The following is a 14,778-nucleotide window of genomic DNA, read 5'->3' on the forward strand; positions in this document are numbered from 1 at the left end:
TGAAGTTGCATGACACGAATTTAGCATGGCAACGCACAGTATTATTCTATCATCAAGGCCTGCCGCGCATTGAATGCTTTAACCTCAATTGCCTGCCACCTTAGATTCCCATTCTTTGATCGTCACTGCAGCCTCCTCTTGGAACAACTCCCAAGCCTTATCAACGTGCTCCTTCCTCGTCCTCGCAGCGCCAACCGCGAACCTCACGCAGAACGTGTCATTGAGCATCGTCTTCGTTACCAAGATGTCTGGCCGCACAGAAACTCGAGCATAGAACGACCTGTTCAGGTCGTTGAGCGCTGAGACGTCGAGCGACTTCAGGCCAGGCGGGGTGAGGCGGAAGACGCTAAGAGCTAAAGACGGTGGGGTAACTAGAGAAAAGTCGGAAGAGCGTTGCAGGAGCGAGACAAAGTATTCGTTTAGTTTGATGCACTGTACAGTCGGTCAGTTGTCAGTCGCAATGTAACGAGAGATTTGGGTAGATGCACCCTGCGAATGTACTCCTGAAAGCCTTGCACTCCGTAGCTTCGGAGGACGAACCAGATCTTGAGCGAGCGGAATCTGCGGCCAAGCCCAAGATGCCAGTTGCGATAGTCGATGACCGTCCCTGTATCGAGAGATTGATTAACGGGTACTGCAGGCGATGTGTACTCAGTACGCACCAGCATCACCTTCCTTCGTTCTCAGAAACTCGGGAGTAACGTCAAGAGCGTCGGTGAAGTCTTTGCGGCTTCTCACCCAGAGGAGCGCGGCATCAAAGTTGACGAGGCCCCACTGTGGATTGATGATATAAATTGTCGGTTTCAATCGTTCATCATGACAACGTACCTTATGGAGGTTCATGCCGAACGACGTGGCATACTTATTGATATTGTCAAGCTGGACGATGTCGCGGTATTCAGGGCACGCCAGTGCGGACCCCGCCCACGCGCCGTCAACGTGGATCCACAGCGGATGATCTTGCACTGGAAGGGGCTTGTACACGGGTACCGTTTAATGGGAATATCTCAGACTTACCCACTTGCCCAATCTCCTCCAACCTGTCAACAGCACCGGAGGACGTCGTGCCAACAGTGGCAACTATAGTAGGAATCAGTCGTGCTCATGGGTTGAAGGGGAGCAATTGCCTACTCAGCAAGAACGGCCGCTTGCCCTTAGCCTTGTCCTCTTCCAATGCGGCTCGCAATGTGTCGCCTCGCAAAGCATAGTTGTCTTCAGCCCGAACATCCACAATGCGGCATTCCAGCCCTAGCACGAGACTGGCCTTGACACCGAGGGAATGCGTCTGGCTGGTCACGTACATAACGAGGTCCTCCAAAGGCGTCCCAGGGTGGTTTCGCGTGTACAACGAACGTGCTGCGACAGTTACGACCAGTGCAGAGTCGGAGGAGGTTGTCTATAAAAGATTTCAACATCGGCGGATTTCTGTGAATGTATAGTACTCACCTGTATGACTCCGCCTCCCGTTCCAGAGCTGTTGAGGAACTGGTTGCCGAGCCCGAGCAGCTTTGCAGACCAGTCCATCATGACCATCTCGAGCTCAGTGCATGCCGGACTGCTTGCCCACTTGAATGAATTCGTCACATGAGGGTATAAATATAATAATCAACGTCCAACTCACATTGAATCCGGGGTTGGAAGCGCTGCTCGCATAGAGATCGCCGAGCATTCCCTCGAAGGTGCAAGCTGTAGGAAAATATGCGAAGAATGAAGGATGCTGCCAGTGTGTAAGTCCTTCAGTATGTCAGATACACTCAATAATTTGGGCCTATGTCGCAGTTCAAATCCACACGGACCAGGCATGATGAGTTTCTGATAGTCATCGGCGATTGCAGTGAAGTCCTCTCCTGTATCAGGAGGACTGTCTGATGTCGCATGCCCGGCAATATCAGCATTGTAGATCTAGGCAGGAGAGTGGTGTAAACGAACCTGGGAGAGCCTTGATGAGATAACCCGGCTGGACCGGTGGGACGACTGGGCGACTCTGGAGCGAATAATAATATTCGCAGATCCTGTCAACTGCTTGATATCCAGCTTTGCGGAACCTGATATAAGATGGAGAAGGGGGACGTCAGGAAGATCTAAGAAAGATTCATGGATGATTTACTGTTCAATATCCATCTCGGCACGTCCTGAAGGATGCTCTAGATAAACCTTAGACTGGTCGCACCAATGCAGACAACTCTCAAGGTCGTCCGTTCGCCACCGTGAAGTTATGTTAGAGGGTATGTTGACTCGGGTCCGTGAGAGCACACTGGGGCGCCCCGCAAAGCCTTGGCCAAGCAACGTACAAAACAATTTTTCCGAAATCCCGGTCGACGTGTCAGGATATGTACGCACACTGAGCAAAATAATGTTTTATTCGTGAACCGTCTTGGTACATCGTGGGCTATAGAGTTATATGCTGAGTGCATGTCGTTGCAGTCGCAGACAGATGCAGATGGCAAGAACGTGCGACGTTCAGTTTGTGGCCGCTCGCTGCTCGTCTGATTACGTAACGGGGTGGTGCGACCCGCAACTTCTCTCCATCGCACCTGGACATCAAGGCTATCAACTACATTCTATATTCCAATCCTTCATGTCTCCGAGCGAACCCACGAAAGTATTGAGTAGTCCGAACGCAAAGGCGAAACTGAAAGAGAAAGAGCGGGAGAAGAAAGCCAAGTCCGCGAGCAAGCCACAGACAGACCGACTCAAGATCGTGGTCCGGAGACTCCCTCCAAACCTTCCGGAGGACATCTTTTGGCAAAGTGTACAGCAATGGGTCACCGACGAGACAGCGACATGGAAGGCGTACTACCAGGGCAAGTTTAGAAAGCGGTGAGTGTGGCCATCGTCTTAGGCGTGGCGCGGACAGTGAATGTGTGCGGGTAGATTGAACAAGGAAAACATTCCGTCTCGGGCATATATCGCGTTCAAGGATGAAGAGATGTTGGCCATCTTCAGTCGAGAATATGATGGACACTTATTCAGAGACAAGGCTGGTGCGTACGCCCGTCATACATTACTTTCGCGATAGTCCTATAGAAGATTGTAATGCCGCCAGGCAACGAGTCAATGGCGGTTGTTGAGTTCGCGCCATTCCAAAAGATTCCCGCAGAGAAGAAGAAGACAGACAGCCGTCAGGGGACAATCGAGAAAGGTTGGCAGCTCGCCATGCCGACCGTTCCTTCATATTGACACAGGCTCTTTAGACGAGGATTATATCTCGGCCCTGGAATCGCTGAAGGAGGGACCCAAGCCTGTTGAGGCAGAGAATTATGATGCATTGGGTGCGTTTCCTTACAGTTTCCTCCTTTCGCAATCATCTAACGCCTTAATAGTCGCGGCGTCACAGCCTCCACCCCCACCCACGACCACTCCCCTCCTCGAGGCACTCAAGGCGGAGAAATCGGCGCAGAAAGATAAGGAAGCCATCCTTCGCAATCACGCGCACTACAAAAATGTGAATGTCATTGCGGGCCCGAGCGCCCCTGCACCCACCAAGGAGTCGAAAAAGACGGGCGGTGCGGCAGCGGCAGCTGCCGCTCAGAAACCCGCAGAGCAGCCACCACAGGTGAGCAAGAAGGCCGCAAAGAAGGCAGCGGCAGCAGCCAAGGCTGCTCAACAGCAGCAGAATCAGCAGCCCCCGCCGTCCGCCCCGTCGGCCTCGACAAAGGCGCCCGCGAAGCAGGCACAAGCACAGCCTGCACCCAAGGCGCCCCGTCCTCCACGCGAACGGCACGCAAAGGCGTCCACGTCCACAGCTCCCGCCGCGCCTGTCTCAGTGCTCACAGCTCCACCCGCGCCCTCCGCTGGCCGCCCGACCACTCCGGCTTCCAGTACACATACAGACGCTGGAGCGCCCGCTCAGGCCGAAGCCGCCCCGACGCGCAGACGGCCTGTGCTTGGGCTCGCATCGCGCACGTTCGAGGCGGCGCTTAGCGAGGCGGGCGTCGAGCGACGCGCACGCAGGGAGCGTCAGGCTGTTGGTGATGCTGCGCCTGCGTTCGCCGCCTTCGCTCCAGATGCCACGGCGAAAGGCAAGGCGCGCGAGGAGAAGGCAAAAGAGAAGCGCGCTGCGGCCGCACCGGCACAGCAGCGTGCACCGAAGATCTTGCAGCGGGAGCAGGCGTCTGCGGTGCCAAAGGTATTGCCGAGGGAGGCTGGTGCGGGGCAAGGGGATGCAGCTCTGGGACAAGCATCGGCGCAGGAGGATGGGGCGAGCCGGAGGTCTAGGGGCCGGGGTCGGTCGGGCAGGGGCGGGATGCGTGGTGGAGGCTGAGCGGAGTCTGTGGCATGTCGGTTTTCACTGGTTTTCACTGGCATCAGACTTTGCCGGGATTGACGTTGGGAGATGGTGTCTGGCCGCTCGCTTCGGAAGGCGGCATCCACTCCACCTACGTTCAGTTGCTGGGAACTATAGCGATGGGCCATGCGTTCCCCCGTCCTTGGACTCGAATTTCGGGATGACTCTATTCGCAGGAGATCGTGTGCTCGGTTTTCATGATTTCAGGTGGGATACTCTCCGACCACCGGTGCACCGTGGACTTCTCAGCTGGGACGCTGTGAGAATGGTAGTACAAGCATGTATTAATGTCCTGGAAAAATGTAGATTACAAGTAGTATGCAGACGCGCGATCGAAAATGTTATAACTCTACAGTGCAGTACCCCGCTCGAAGCTTGCACGGATTTCCGCGGTGTACTTATCGTAATAACGTGCAATCTGCGGACAGAATACTCAGAACATCGAGAAAATAATATATCAATCCCGGCTCTGCGCACCTTCCTGTTGAACACGCGATTCCGCTCGTTGATGTACGTGATATCGCCTTCGTCCTCGTTGTGCCGCTTCCTCGAGAACTTGCTCTTCTTGTCAATACTGCAACAAATGATTAGAAATACCATGTGACAAGAGTTGAATAGGAAACGTACTCCCGGTTGATCTTGCTGACCACCCGGTCGATGGCGTCTTCACTCGGCTTGTTGTCTGCGTAAAGCAGACTGTTCGCGTCGCGATACAGATTCTCTGCTGCTATTCGTTGCTGCTCACTTGTCGGGACGATCTGCAGCACAACAATGAGATGACTCCTATCATTCCAGAACACGAATAACGCACCTGCAACGATGTGCTTGCCTTGGGGTCGAATTCATTGACCGCAGACGAGCTGTTGCCTGCTTTAACGAGTGTTCCGGGCAACAACCCCAGCGCGAGCTCTTTCTGTTTGTTGTATGTGAGGAGATCGGGCTTGATTAGGTCAAGATCCTTCTTGTACCGTCTCCGTGCCGCATCTGCGTCGTCTGAAAAGCGCATCTCATATCAGAACCACTGTCCCAAGCCAATAACAACAAAAAGGAATGGAGAGGAAAACCGACGTACTATTGAATTCGAAGTTCGCTCTCCGCGCCTTCCGTGCCTTCTTCTTCTCCCACTCCTCGTTCTCCTCAATCGTCCACTCCCAATTCTTCTGCCGCTCGACGTCCTCGCCGCGTTCCTCCGCGTCTGCCTTCTGTCGCAGTATTTCGACGAGCTTTCGCTGTCTCTCTAGACGTGCAGCATCTCGGGCGGTGATCTTTGCCTTGGCACTTTCCTCGATGACAGACTTTCTGTTCGCCAACGCAGAAGAATGCTATACAGACAGTATAAATCTCAGCAAGGAAGCGTAGATCATCGGAAAAGCGCACCATCTTCTGCCTTAGCTCCTCCATCTTAGCTTTCCGCTCCTCCATGGTCATCTTGCGTTCATTCTCATTCTGCTCCGTATCATCTTCCGTCCCAGTCAACTTCTCGACAAACTCTTCCGCAGCTTCTGTCACTTTCTGAAGCAAGCTGTTCCCTTCTTGTGTATCTTGAGACATGACTGATGGAAAAGCTAATGGAAGAGACAACCGATGTGTGCGAGCTACAGTTAGCCGAGGTGGAAAGCGCCCTGACCCACGAATGATGGTATATTCCCACGCCACATCGTCACGCAAGGGCGCTTATCACTGCACCGCGGCTAGAGTCTCAGCCAGCCAGGAGCTGAACGTAGACGTGGAATGGAACATTAACCCGTACATACGCATCGCCGTTACAACAATGATCCAAGACATTGCTATGCTGCGCTCTGCTGCAGATTTTTCTGGCCAAGTTGGTTGCGCGGCATTCAGTGTGCGGAGCCCATTAATGTCAAACGCGACTCCTCGGAGCTAGCCAAGCATGTGCGGATAATCGCCAGTTCCTCACCTTCTGGTAATGTCCTCAATTATCATATTAAACTTGTGAACACTAAGAGTCTGCGTATCTAGACTCTGAAATGCTGATGTTAAAAGTCGCTCGATATTCGGTTGGTGCCCTAATCGGCGAGTCGAGCCTGCCACTATCCATGTGGGCGAAACGACCAATGATTCTGCCAGTCAGTCAATGCAGAGTTCAGCGCAGGAACTTGATGGGACGCGGAATTCACGAGGGACGCGCAAGCCAGGATCATCATGGACCCTGTATCAGGGTATATGTAGATACCTGAGGCGCATCAGGAACGTACTCAAATCTCCCATCTGCTTGGATGGAGATTAATTGACGTCTAATATCGCAATCATGAGCCGCATTCAAGTTGCTGCATCTCAGGCTTCGGAAGCGCAGGTCATTTTGGCTCCCGCATCGTCGGCCATTCTGACAGGTAGGAGGGACTCGTCCATTTCCTTCCTCAATTGACCTCCTTCACAGGTCCATGCCAGATAACTAGCATATTCAGCTTTCCACGATACGTCACTGTGTTGTCCCTTCTTGTCTTGCTCCCGAAATTGCTCCTTCTCCTGGGGCACCATTGGGGAATTTGTACCAACATACAGACTCTGGAGGGTCCAGACTGCTATCGTTCAACAGCTCGTCCTGCGCCATGTAACCTTTGGAATATTCGCATTTGACTTCGTCAGACTGCTCTTGCTTGTGCCTGCTCGTCTTATCAGCTGCGGACGTTCGTTCCGGCCAACGTGCCTCCAAAATTCGTAAGCTCACCAAGTGCCATAGCCGTACGCGTCACTGCTGGTGCTTCTCTCCATATTTCCATCGCCTGACGTGATCCGTATCATATTTAGACACTGCACAATAGTGCTTCTCATTACCTGGGGTATGTACATGTTCCGTAGCGTGTGGCCTCTTGCGATGTCCACACTAACGCCAGTTGGCGCTGCGGAGGGAGGTCGGCTGTGAACAAAGCTTATCCTCCTCGCGCTCACCGCTGTGATAGTACGTGGTGCACCCCTCGTGGACATGTTCCCGCAGATTTCCAGGCAAGCATTCTGCGCGTAAGTTTCCTGTGGCTTGTCACTCACAAGAACTATCACGACCTTTGCAGGATCCGTCGACACCACATCTGGAGTTGACGGCCTCTATTTGTGACATGTATGTCTGGATGGGATAGTAGAGCTGTCCGCGCGCCACCATGCTGTGAGGTATTAGCTGAGCTGCCACAAAAGCGCGCTGCTGATGCACATCAGGATGGCCCAGCGGTCCTGCGTGGGGTCTCTTTTGAAGTCAAGCGGGGAACTCGTGGAGATTGGTAAGGTTATGGCTTGCAATTGATCTATATCTAGCCTCAGTTGGTCGAACAAAGGTCGAACAAAGAGCGGAAAGGTGAGTGCTGGGGACGGGGTAATATTGTGTGTGTCCTGAATGCATGCGTTAGAGTTCCTTAGTCTTGACGCTTCTGCGTTGACAAAAGGGACCGACGGCATCCCTTCCAATAAGCATCGACCTGGATGCCCTTCGAGCAAATTGTATGTCGCCCCTGCGACTATATTTCCCAGTCTCCCGACCTTCGCTGGTCTGTTCAAGCGTCCAGCCTAATCTACTGGGCGGTACACTGAGACAAAACCTTGGTCCGTTCGAGAAGTATCATGATACTGTGCCGTATGAAGCTCTGCTCATCGCGAGTCTGTATTCTGCAGAAAACAATAACAGGAGCATATCTGGAAACAAGGTCGCGCTTGACAGTATGATCTTTGGCGGAGATGTGAACTCATCTCTGGACAATGCCTGCCAGTCGCCCTCGCTCGTGCTATCGTGCATCAAAGCAAGCTGTTGATCATGATGAGGGCGTGTCTATTACTTCCATTACAGTTGAGCTCTGCCTAAGTGTTTCTGTCGTGCCTTTTTTTTTTCAAACAGCGACATTGCGATGACTGACAAATGTTGAGGTGCTATTGGGCTCATGGCCGGAACAGATTACGCGACCAACCCTTTTATACAAACGTCACTTACCGAATACCGTGAGACCCTCCTCGTGGTAGCACACCAATAGCAGACTGTTACGAACGTGGGTGAGACTGTATGCTGTTCCGTACTCCTCGGCCGCAGGCTTTCAAAGATCTGGCACTGTGCACAGATTGTTCTTGACACTGGGTGTATTGTGAGCAGTCCGGCCCCATTACTTCGCCCCTAATCTTAGTTCTGACGATTCCGAACGTCATTAGGTCGGTTTCTGAAGCCCGACGACCTGCTCAGTGATGGGACTGGAGCGTTGCGCGCGTTGATTGACGCTAGTTCGGACAGGACCAGGCTGTATGCGCTTGTCGTTACAAATGCACGGCGGTCGACGGCACAAGGTGGCTCATCTGCAAAGCATGCTGCTTTAGGATATGAGCAGTAGATTTCAGGGCACGGAGCTGATATGATATCCGATCAGTTCGGTGTTTTCTAACGGCAGCGCTGAATATAAAATCACTTACTGCAGGCTAGGACAGACTGATGGCAGGCCAGTGCAGCGGGGACACGAGGCTCATAAAAATGATGTGAGGCCCGACTCAGAGAGCAAGATGTCAAATGCAGATGAAGATGTCGACAGAGGCATTGTCACTGTAGTTTGCGGCTGACATTGCCCTTGATGTGAATCCACAGGGTGACAAATTTGCATTTGTATGACTTCAGGAATGCCAGTATACAATGTTTTGCTTTCACGTAGTATTAAATGTGCTGGGATACTTGTACCGCTCTCTGTGGCCCCTGCTTTCACCTTGCTGCTTGTGTCTCGCGCGATTTCACAGTGCCTAATTCCACAGGCCGATGGGTGTACCGGGCATCCAATTTGTCCGGCCGCTCGACGTCGGTGTCCAAAATGGCTGGGAATGAGCCTAGCTAAGGCCACCGCGTCAAAAAGAAGGCTAACTAAATGGCAAAACAGCCTTCGGCGACGAGCGCTCATGCCAAGATGTGATTGATCTGCAGAGCGCTCTGGCCTGCACACGTTCTGCCCGCACAATAAAGCAGATGAAATTATTTCATCAGAAAGTCGTCTAATAATGCAGCTGCAGTTCGGGCGTTCTCGCAGCCTCAGCATTCAAAGTCGTGTTCGCGTTGGCCGAGGAGAGTTTTGGGGCTTGCTAGCAACGCAAATGATACACTGGCAGGTGACGTTCACACACCCATTTCGAGCTAAATACTCCTTCGCTAAGAACCGCTCTCCACCTCCAAATTCAACGAGACCCCGTCTACATGCCACAGTGAGTCCCAAAGGCCAGCTGCGCAACTAACTCGATCAGGAAGCATAGTTCTCATGAGGCACCTCATGAGGCACCTCATGAGGCACTGGAGCATGAAATGAGATTACTCAGCGGAAAACATCAGTATGACTACAACCGTCTCTTGTCATATACATCAACAAACATCAGCGGAGACTGCGGCAGCTAGTGCTAGTCTCCCGTGGGCAGACGAGACAATTCCTTCAACCTCCGGATCTGACGCTAGTGCGACCTTAACAGTTTCACTGACCGGCGGCACGATTCAGTAATAATGGGGATGATGCTCTGCGATATCCGAGGTCATTTGCCAATTTCGTTGCGAGAGCTGATGCAGAACATCTTGAAACAAGCTTCAGTGTCAAGTCCTACTGATTGTGGAGAAATTTTCAAATGACAACGCAATCACTTTCTTGTTTGAAAAGCAAGTGGAACAGCCAATCGTGGCCTCGACTCGTTCACCCGCCTGTCAATGGGAACGGTGTATAAGGGGTAATTCGAGATCGCAGGCTCAGCTGCGTACCTTGTCCAACTGCGTCCTATGTCTCCAAGGTTCCGATCACATTCATATATATCCAGGAGACCAATTAACGCGGTGGCGTCTTTCTGTATCAATTCAAAGCGTTCAATGCTGTGAGAGCAAGCTACACGTTCTTGGCTGTGATAGTTGTAAACTGTCAACGCATTACTTGAAGGTGTTCACATAGAGTGACATCGGTGATATCTAGAACAGATATCATTAGATACAATTCCTGCAAGTGCGCACATTCACATCAAAAGAATCGCCGCGTGCTGCCACAAGGAATACCGCCGGCGATCCCCGAGGCATCTCAAGAGAACCGATGCGGTTAGGCACACAACGCCGTGAGGTAATACGCTTGCCACGATCAAATTCTTCGTTTTCTCCAGGAGGTATCGCTCCATCACGAGCATCGTTCATTGGTTCCATCTGAATGACGGAATGTCATTGCGCTTTGCTGCAGGACCCGGGCAATGCCCATCATGCATAAAGTTCAACTGAGAACACCGGCGCGTCCGATGAGGCCCCCTTCAATCACCAAACCTTTGTTCATCGAACAGCATAGTTGTGAGAGCACACGAGATGGCATAATTCAAGCCACTGAGGTTGAGTGCCTGGGCCGATTCTCGTCGGAGAATACGCATTGGAAAATCCAGTCTTTTGGTCTCGTACCCAGCCTGAGACCACAGTCTCCATTACGCGTAACACGGTATTTAACGCCTCGGGGTTGCATGGCTCGGGCTCGGATTTAGGACTAGACATACAGGGAAGTTGCTCGGGTCCGTGGATTTTTGCCCGGGCTGTCGGATCTAGCATTGTCATGGACAGCCAAGCTCTCCAACTCGACTGTTGTTTCGTTGATGATCGACACCGCGGCCTCTCGTACTGCTATGCCATGTTCGTATAGACTACTGCCACCGCTCGCATGTACTCGAAACCCATATCTCTAGCAAGGGGCAGACCCTTCGTTGGTCAGTTTCCGAATGTCTTATCTCAGTCTGCCTATCGAGGAGCTCATCCGGCTACGGGTCTCCATCAGAGTCCTTGAATCTGGCGGATTCGCCTTCAACCTTCAACCCTCATCCAGTGATCAGACGGGGAATGGTGAGCGTATGTATTGTCTCTCGATCCTTCAGGAAAGATCCACAATGAATTCATACAGACGACAAGAGTCGCGTTCTCCAGCCCTCGTACTCAGTCAAGATTGAGGCATCAGAGGACAAGGATGGGCATGTTCTGCGTATTTTCGCCGTCTGCGATGTCACCTCGCCGCAAAACCAGGATCCCTTATCTAATAAGAGTCCCTTTGAGAGCACAACGTCCGGCAAGTCCTCTATTCCTGGGAACGTCCAATACATGTCATGGAAGATTACTTGCAGGCCTACGCGAAACATACGGAAATACCGTATGCACCACAAATGGACTCCCGTTAGGAGAACGGCCAGACAATGGCACTACTTTATCTGGTGAGGGAAAACCTGTATGTTTGTGACCGCGAACCTGAGTCTATTAGATGATGGTCATGCTCGCAACGTAACGACGACTCAGGACACACTCTACGCACAACTTCTCCCCCATGATGATTGGTCATTCACAGATCGTAAGCATCACTCATTTATCACATAATCAATCTGTGTCCGACTCAAACTACCTAGTGGAAATGCAACAGATTGTTCAGAGCATGTGCGGAGCTACTGACCCCGATCGTCGAGACGTGGGCGCTGCAACATACGGTGAAGTGCTCGCGTCACAAGAGTCGAGCGCCAGATCGTCGGCGACTACATTGGTTTCTACTCCTGCGTCGCCATCCTCTCCTGCAACGGAGCGCTCGACCTCGTTCAAGGAGAGCGATTGTGAAGGCGTGTCTCGTACATCACACAAGGGGGGAAGGCGCAATCACCAGTGTCCGCACTGTGCGCGCCGTTGCACAAGCGAGTACACTCTCCAAACCCATGTTCGCTCCCACAGACCGAAGGCTCCTAAATCGTTGCCATGCACGATGGGGTGCAGTGAGCGCTTCTCGCGTCAGCATGATCGTCTGCGTCACGAAGTCATGCAGCACGGGCGAGTGTGCGAGTGGGTCTGTCAGTCGTGCAGAAGGTTCTTCTCCACCGAAAGGACACTCTCCAACCATGCATGCCGGACTGTAGGGCCTACGCGTTGGGAGGTATAGCTGCCGCTCGTATATATATGGAAATGTTAGAACGTTCCGATGGTAGACTTGATTCGTGTAACAACTATTGTCGGGGCAGGAAGTATCAGGAACACTTTAGAATGTACAAACACCGTATCAAGGATGCATTCATTTCTGGCCGTTTGAATTGCTGAGACGTACTGTTGAGAGATGATGGTGACGCTCGAAAGAGCAACCAACAAAAAGACATAGACCTTAACAACGTTGGCTACATATCGACCTCGACGCTGACTCAATTGCTCAGAATATCGTTGATGTACAATTGGTCTAAGTAAGAGAGACCGCTGAGCGGCAGGCTCGCGTTGCATCTATTGCGACCTACGCCACAGTCATTGGAGAGGAATGGCGACGTTTGAACGCGCACGTGAACGGCAGAGGGCGATTGAAGAGAGTGGAGCCCGTATACCATTCTCCAGAAACCTCCACTGGTTTTCCGTTGGAATCCGTAGCTCTCGTAATTTCATATCTTGCTAGGATGCTTGCCACAGTGATCCAGATCGACGCGATGGCAACATGCCGGCCAGGCTATAAGAACGCCGATTAGCTCTGGAGAACCATGAAAGAGACGTTCCCTGCTATACGCACACATACTCGCCTACCGAACCCGAAGCTCACTGTTGCAGGATCCTTTACTGCGGGGTCCAACTGACCGTCGGCATCTAGAAAGCGTCCAGGATTGAACGCGAAGGGATCGGGATATGTTTTCTCGTCATGTAGGATAGACCTGGATATCGTGTCTTTGATGAGAGCCTGACGCATACGCGCAAACACATACCATGCATTTGCGATCACGATGGAGCCCTTCGGTAGCCAATATCCGGCATGTGTATCATCATCGATGAGATAATGGGGGATAGCTGTTGAACTAATTTACCAAACCTGGCTCAACGGAGACGCAAGTCGACGTACCTAACGGTGTTACTGGATTGTGCCTTAAGACCTCTTTCACCAATGCGGAGATGTAAGGTAGACGGAATTCGTCGTCAAATGTTGGTAAATCATCTGGTCCTAGAGCTGTATCCAATTCATGGTGTGCCCGAGCCTGAATATCGGGATGAAGGAGCATAGCAAGAATGAACGCAGACATGGCTGCTACGACCTGTAAATACACAAAAGTCATCTGAAACAACGTTCAAAGGAATAGATATTGAACATACGGTATCAGAGCCACCTAGAAATGCTGTCAGCAGTCAATTCTTCTGAAATCGCATACGCACGGACCTCCGTAGCTGGTCACCGCAGCCCCCTTTATCACATCTTCCTGCATTGTAACATCTGAAGCATGATCCAGAGTCTCCAAAGCATAAGACACTAATGAGGGAGCATATGTGCCGGATGCCTGATGTCCCTGTCAGCAAATCAATTTGATCTTTGACTTGTGATGACGTACAATAAGTTTCTTCGCAGTCAGATAAGGCTTGTCTGTCATGTCCTGTCGCAGCTTGTACCATACACGCGCCTTTTTCTTGAAAGTGGCACCTGGAAACCACTCTGGCACGTAACGTACTATGCACGGCGATGTCGCATGTGAACGCGATGACATTCATCGTCGGAATTGAACTCACAGAGAGGGATGGTATCTACAAGAAATTCACCAGGCGTGCCAGCGATTGCCAAAGAGTCGAGCGCCTGTATGGCAGTGGCAATGTAGGGGTCGGCAGCATCGCCGCTGATCCCATATGTAATGTCCATGATCAGGACTGCTGACCAACTAATCAGACGACGTTAGAGAACTGTTTATGTGCGTATTGCAGTCGTCGAATAGATACGCAGCTGATGTAGGGCCTCCATAACATCTGAGGTGCCTGCAAGTCGCTCGAGCAGATCATGCGCTGCAGCCAGTTGCTTTGAATGGAAAAGTGTCGGATTGGACGGGTTGATGACTTTTGTGAAAATCTTCCGCTGTTCTCTCCAGATCGCATCGTAGGGTGCAAATGAAAAGGTATATTTCCACCTGTACATGATGGGATCAGCAATTTCTTTCAAGAAAACCGGGCATACCCTATCAAGTCGTGCAACATTGTTAATTGAGCCCTGCTAGAGTAGATCGCCGACTTCTTTTCCAACAGCTCATGAACAACTTCCGCAGAGTCCAGAATAACGATTGACTGGCCGCCCACGCTAAGATGAATGATATCGGACGCTAACATGCAAAGATGAGACGATCCTAAAAGAGGGGTTCGTGAGACCTACAGAGTTCGCGACACCACTTCGCGTACTGTATCCAGGCTAAGCCACGAGGCATATCCATTAAGTTGCCTATGAGAGGGTGCCTCTTGGGACCTGGAGGGAGACGCCGGTTGCGTGAATCATTGCTTCTGTAGACTGCGAATGATATCAATAATGCCGCAACGGTAACAATGGCATAGACCGTATCCATTGTTCAATGGACCAGCAAGCTGACGAGAGGGGAACCAAGTAAGCAGGAGACAAAGGGCCGTTATAACAGACTGGATCGCTCGGTATTTCTATTGCAGCATGGCGTGCGGCCGCATCACCATGGCAGAGGAAGACGCTGGAGAAGCTGGCTTTCCCGAAGGAAAGTGGCATGACGTCGACAAGGAAGGAGTGCATCATTTATCCCCTTAG

At 51.7% G+C, this 14,778-nt stretch overlaps 5 protein-coding genes across 5 annotated transcripts; 2 read left to right on the top strand and 3 right to left on the bottom strand.

The window, feature by feature from the left end:
* Positions 1-84: 84 nt before the first annotated feature.
* LAESUDRAFT_760636 (uncharacterized protein) lies at positions 85-2,121 on the bottom strand (the record flags this gene model as incomplete). Its single annotated transcript, XM_040912774.1, has 11 exons — positions 85-432; positions 489-607; positions 663-774; positions 829-965; positions 1,018-1,080; positions 1,132-1,396; positions 1,447-1,566; positions 1,622-1,734; positions 1,797-1,865; positions 1,930-2,045; positions 2,108-2,121. 11 exons carry the CDS (start codon positions 2,119-2,121, stop codon positions 85-87), a joined length of 1,476 nt encoding a protein of 491 aa, XP_040762623.1.
* A 457-nt stretch (positions 2,122-2,578) lies between these two features.
* LAESUDRAFT_760637 (uncharacterized protein) lies at positions 2,579-4,264 on the top strand (the record flags this gene model as incomplete). Its single annotated transcript, XM_040912775.1, has 5 exons — positions 2,579-2,820; positions 2,875-2,984; positions 3,047-3,142; positions 3,195-3,272; positions 3,324-4,264. The coding sequence occupies 5 exons, from the start codon at positions 2,579-2,581 to the stop codon at positions 4,262-4,264; spliced, it is 1,467 nt and encodes a 488-aa protein (XP_040762624.1).
* A 373-nt stretch (positions 4,265-4,637) lies between these two features.
* LAESUDRAFT_737706 (SYF2-domain-containing protein) lies at positions 4,638-5,839 on the bottom strand (the record flags this gene model as incomplete). Its single annotated transcript, XM_040910816.1, has 6 exons — positions 4,638-4,706; positions 4,766-4,862; positions 4,916-5,046; positions 5,100-5,281; positions 5,361-5,610; positions 5,666-5,839. 6 exons carry the CDS (start codon positions 5,837-5,839, stop codon positions 4,638-4,640), a joined length of 903 nt encoding a protein of 300 aa, XP_040762625.1.
* Positions 5,840-10,978: 5,139 nt separating this feature from the next.
* LAESUDRAFT_781914 (uncharacterized protein) lies at positions 10,979-12,714 on the top strand (the record flags this gene model as incomplete). The annotated part of the gene is made up of 5 exons (XM_040913858.1): positions 10,979-11,099; positions 11,158-11,400; positions 11,509-11,595; positions 11,651-12,004; positions 12,055-12,714. The coding sequence occupies 5 exons, from the start codon at positions 10,979-10,981 to the stop codon at positions 12,321-12,323; spliced, it is 1,074 nt and encodes a 357-aa protein (XP_040762626.1). The 3' UTR covers positions 12,324-12,714.
* LAESUDRAFT_744103 (cytochrome P450) lies at positions 12,419-14,569 on the bottom strand (the record flags this gene model as incomplete). The annotated part of the gene is made up of 11 exons (XM_040911294.1): positions 12,419-12,714; positions 12,775-12,913; positions 12,965-13,046; positions 13,099-13,288; positions 13,347-13,360; positions 13,411-13,528; positions 13,580-13,695; positions 13,755-13,900; positions 13,964-14,143; positions 14,191-14,332; positions 14,383-14,569. The coding sequence occupies 11 exons, from the start codon at positions 14,567-14,569 to the stop codon at positions 12,508-12,510; spliced, it is 1,521 nt and encodes a 506-aa protein (XP_040762627.1). The 3' UTR covers positions 12,419-12,507.
* Between the last annotated feature and the right edge of the window lie 209 nt (positions 14,570-14,778).

This window comes from Laetiporus sulphureus (assembly GCF_001632365.1).
Source record: "Laetiporus sulphureus 93-53 unplaced genomic scaffold LAESUscaffold_29, whole genome shotgun sequence".
NCBI lineage: Eukaryota > Fungi > Basidiomycota > Agaricomycetes > Polyporales > Laetiporaceae > Laetiporus > Laetiporus sulphureus.